This window comes from Phaseolus vulgaris, chromosome 7 (assembly GCF_000499845.2).
Source record: "Phaseolus vulgaris cultivar G19833 chromosome 7, P. vulgaris v2.0, whole genome shotgun sequence".
Taxonomy (NCBI): Eukaryota; Viridiplantae; Streptophyta; class Magnoliopsida; order Fabales; family Fabaceae; genus Phaseolus; species Phaseolus vulgaris.
Genome location: NC_023753.2, coordinates 28,894,624 through 28,899,672, shown reverse-complemented (window position 1 = coordinate 28,899,672; position 5,049 = coordinate 28,894,624). Strand labels below are relative to the sequence as shown.

Below are 5,049 nucleotides of genomic sequence, written 5' to 3'. Positions count from 1 at the left end.
TAATGGAGATTTACCTTGTCATATGAGTGTATTGAGTTCCTATTATGTAACTTTGTTGTGGTAACAACTTAGTAAAAATAATATGACAAGTGTAAATTTATGAATGTAATTCATTATACGAGTCTAGTATAGTTAAATGTTTGTAATGTTGATGTGTGTAACTTGTGACATACGAGGTAACAAAAATATTTAGAGCTTGAATATGATACATGTTAATTATTGATTTAAAAATTGTAGGCATATAGATGAGATGTAAATACAATGTAAGTGTATGAATAATTAATATACACATGTAAGAAAGCTTTCAAAACTCTAACTTGCTCTATTTTATTGTGTGTTATTAATTGTCACGATTGTGTGTTATACGAGAGAAAAAAATGTTGTAAGAGAACAATATCACTAAAAATAAATTGAAGAAATAGAAAAAAAATTTAAGTTTTGTTAATTTTTTTGAAGTTATATATATATATATATAAATAAATAAAAGATCAACAAGATTATTATTACTTTAATTAATAACATTAACTTCACCTATTAAGAATATTATTTTTTATGTGCTCTTCTAATAAGTTTATAAGATATATCTTATGCGGTGATAATAATTTTAAACTTAAACTTTATAAAACAATTTTAGTAAAATATATTCACATGACATAATAAGACTTTAAATTATAAAAAAATTATTGTGTTAAATTTTTTTTTAACAATAAATGAATAAAAAATATTAAAATATAGATATTGTAAATTTTTTGTTTTAAAACATTTACAAAAAAGTTTAAAAAATAATGTGGTTCAATGAAACTGAAAAAAATAAATCAGACTAGATTATTTCCACTGCAAAGATACTTGAGAATATAATTTACTTTTCTTTAGATTTCACTACCTTATTTCATTCTAATAAAATTTTCTTATAAATTTAAGAGAAAAATTACTTTTAAAATAAAGATATATTCTTAAAACTTAATATTTATACGGTGAGTCTTGCATTTGTGATGACTTGATTACATGAACCCAATACTCCACCAGCATATCTGAGTGAAGAGATTCCCAGTGTAGATGCACATAAAAGGAAGCAGATAAATAAAATAAAATAATATTAATATTAATGAGTAATGAAGATATGAAGAGTGAGATAAAGGAGGGGGAAATATTAGTGCGGCTGCTGGAGATGATGGGACTGCGCTGACTTCCAGACCAAGCGCAAGCCGAGCCGATTCATAGGCCGAGGTTCGCGTTACCCGCAACCCGATAAGAGCACGCGCGGCCGCACGTGCATATACACACTCTTAACACGTAAGACTCTCACGGGAGGAAACAAAGAAAAAAGAAAAAAGAAATCACGGTCATTGACAATAATAAGAAAATAACTAAATAATAGAGAAAAGTAGGAAACTGTAATAAAAATAAGGGACAAGGACAAAAGCGTCGCGTATATAACTACCCCTGTTCCCAAACGCACCTTTCAGTCCTTTCTTTTAACTCTCACCAACTCTATTCAGAGCATAGAATCAGAGAGAGAGAAGAGAAGGCGCATCCTTGAGTTAATTAAGAAATTTATTCCTCTCACCACCAAAGCGTGACACACTCTTTGCTTTCTTACCTTCCATTCTTTTATTCTCTCTCTTGAATTACACACCTGCAACACACACTATCAGAATCGTTTTCTTTCTCAGAATTAAAGCCAGGAACTAGCGTACAGACCCACATTGAGAGAGGAAGAGAGAATGGAGCTCAGTAAAGTCACCCTAGAGATCTTCTCCAAACTGGAACACAAATGGCTCTCACATTGTAAACCCAACAACAAAACCCGCATTCTCAGCATTGACGGCGGAGGAACCACCGCCATTGTCGCCGGCGAAGCTCTCATCCACCTCGAGGATCAGATCCGTCTCCGCACCTCCGATCCCCATGCTCAGGTCGCTGATTTCTTCGACATCGTCGCTGGCACTGGCATTGGCGCCATCCTCGCCGCCATGATCACCGCCGGCGACAGCTTCGGCAGGCCGCTCTACACCGCCAGAGAAGCCGTCCGTCTAGTCACCGAGAGGAACTCCGAGCTCTATAAGTTCAAATCCGGAGGCGTATTCCGCCGACGCCGGAAACTCTCCTCCAGAAGCATGGATAATGTTTTGAAGCAAGTGTTCCAAAGGAAGGAGGACGGACGGTTGTTGACCTTGAAGGATACGTGCAAACCTCTCCTTATCCCTTGCTTCGACCTCAAGAGTTCCGCGCCGTTCGTCTTTTCGCGTGCCGACGCGTCGGAGTCTCCGAGCTTCGACTTCGAGCTCTGGAAGGTGTGTCGCGCCACGTCAGCGACGCCGAGCCATTTCAAGCCGTTTGACTTGGCTTCTGTCGACGGCAAGACCTTGTGCTCCGCCGTGGACGGCGGCCTGGTGATGAACAACCCTACGGCGGCGGCCGTCACGCACGTTCTCCACAACAAGCACGATTTCCCGTCAGTGAACGGCGTGGATGATCTCCTAGTCCTTTCCTTGGGGAACGGATCTTCGAACACCAAAGCGTGCGAGAATCGCACGTGCTCCACACCGTCGGTTGTTGACATTGTGCTCAACGGTGTTTCCGAGACCATTGACCAGATGTTGGGGAACGCCTTCTGCTGGAACCGTACGGACTACGTCAGAATCCAGGTACGAGATAGAGTGAATGCTTCTGCTTCTACTCTTTTTTTTTTCTTCTTTTAAGTCTCTGGTCTCTGCGTTCTGTTCAGAATTCAGATTCATTCCAGAGAGTGTTTGGTTTGGTTTTACGAAATTGATGACGTGTGACGTGTCACAGGCCTCCGGTTTGGGAAGCGAAGCAATGAGGAAGGAGGAGGTGCTCAAAGAGAGAGGACTGGAGTCGTTACCGTTTGGCGGGAAGCGGTTACTGACGGAGACTAACGGAAACAGAATAGATAGCTTCGTGCAACGTCTTGTTGCAACCGGAAAACCAAGCCCGCCGTCTAGTCCGTGCAAAGATTCCACCGTCAACCCTCTCGCTAACGGCCGCTAGTTCTTTTCTAATATTTTTTTTTAGATTTTAACGCTATAGAGTGTAACTAGTGTTTTTACCTAGTTATTCCAGCAGCGTAGTTAATACTAGCATTTAATATTTCACTGCTGCCACCTGGTATATTTACTCATTACCTTCTTTTCTAATTTTCCTCGCTTCATCTTTATCATTATTTCTTCGAGTGAAGGGAGGTTCAGTGGCGTAAATGATCGGCGTCGTATTACTCGACACAGACACAATGTTTTTCTTTTTGTTTTTTTCTTTTCGAATGGACATTGTCAAATTCTTAAAAAAACTTTTTTTTACATCACATTATTTATTATTTTTTGTTCTTATTTGTCACGAGGTTTTGCTTTAAAAATAACTTTTTTTTTCCTGAAGGCCAGCTTGAATTTTAAACTAAAAAATATGCGAGACTGAAGTGTTTGTCGGGTCATGTGTTCCAGAGCCTTTTTTTCTTTTCCAGACTGAATATATGGTACATTCAGCATTTATATGACGGTTCCATGTAAAAAATTGAGCAGAAGTGGAAAAGCTTGATCCATATCGTAAAAATGTATTGTTTGTGTTGTTGTTTCTTTCTCTGGAGCTGAGTGCTATCATTTTATGCCTGAGAGTTGTCGTGTGTGGACACGGGACCATCAATACGCAATTCTCATTAGTCAGTACTCACTTCGCATGGTGACGCATGCCATAGTGCAGGGGAAGGCAAAACTATAAGCTGACGTTTCAGGTTTATTATCGCAAGGGTGTGTGTAAAATTGATGGCATAGGATGCTACACATTTTTTTTTTTATGTAAGTAGCAATATAATGTCATGTTCACGACAAATTCAAAATATTTTACCATTTCAAAGTTCAAATAATAGAATTGTAGATAAACAATAAAGCTGTTCTTTTTCAAACAACCGTCGTCATGATTTCTTTTAGGAAATTTAAAAGAGCTACCTTTTATTTCTTTAAACTTGGTATTGACGTTTTAACAAATGAAGGAAAACAGGACTGATGGGGGGAAAAGGTTAAGTTTTTTTTCTCTTAAAAATTAGTTTTACTCTCTTTACCTATTAAAAAATTCTTTGAATCCTTATTTTGTTTGTCTGCATCCACAGATATATTTACAGCGTTGAATTATATATCTTGTGGCTGATCTGGTAGTTGAGTTTGGTGATTGCAGTGTAGTACTTCTCATCTCTCCCACTGTTGGCATCACACAACCATCCTTTGGTCGCTTATGGCATAGCATTAAACAGCCTGTAATATGTGTACCTTTTATGTCACAGTCTTCCTTGGTTTTCCTTGTGGCAACTTTCTATATTTTCAAAACTTTGTTAATTGCTGGGGAAAGCTTAACAGGTTAGGTAGCAGAAGGCCTTGGCACAACGTAGCATAACACTATCATTAAACTGAATCGATTACGACATTAAGGTAACTTGAGACCAATATTTACAGTTAGCTCCTCAACCAATATGAATGAGTGTTCTGACACGGGTTTTTAGCCAACCTATATGATGTAGACTGGCTCAAACTTCTCAGCACAATATGGGATTCCACGACATTCACACTGTAATAACTTCTAGTTTTCATCGGGGGGACCCTAACCTTTATATCAGCTACTATCCTTAGGCTTTTGTCCATGTGGATGGGAATTTCATGAGGGATTTCCTCTGCTTGTAAAAACTATTTTCATCCTTTCATACTTTTAAATCACTTCCCACTTCACTACTTTACATACACTGTGCTCTGGTTTCACCAGGATCAGCATTTCGTTTCACATTCAGTCCACCATTTTCCATTCTCATGTCACCCAGTAGTAAATATAAAACACCATAATTTTGCACTTTTATTGATTGGCTTTGTTAGATATTGTTTTGGTTATTGATTTTGAGTAGTCCGTTAGTTATTATGAATTTTCTGGGTACATCTGCAACTAGGGACAAATAGTTCTAAGAAAACAAAAATGGATCTATTTTCATTATGATTTTCTGATATTAGAGACATCAAAGTTTTTATTAGGTGGGGCGATAGAAAACTATATCCA

The 5,049-nt window shown here is 37.9% G+C and overlaps 1 protein-coding gene across 1 annotated transcript; it reads left to right on the top strand.

Moving 5' to 3' along the window:
* Nucleotides 1–1,464: 1,464 nt before the first annotated feature.
* On the top strand, nt 1,465–3,158 carry LOC137829718 (probable inactive patatin-like protein 9). Its single transcript, XM_068636603.1, has 2 exons — nt 1,465–2,648; nt 2,797–3,158. The coding sequence occupies exons 1-2, from the start codon at nt 1,725–1,727 to the stop codon at nt 3,010–3,012; spliced, it is 1,140 nt and encodes a 379-aa protein (XP_068492704.1). The 5' UTR covers nt 1,465–1,724; the 3' UTR covers nt 3,013–3,158.
* The last annotated feature ends 1,891 nt before the right edge of the window (nt 3,159–5,049 follow it).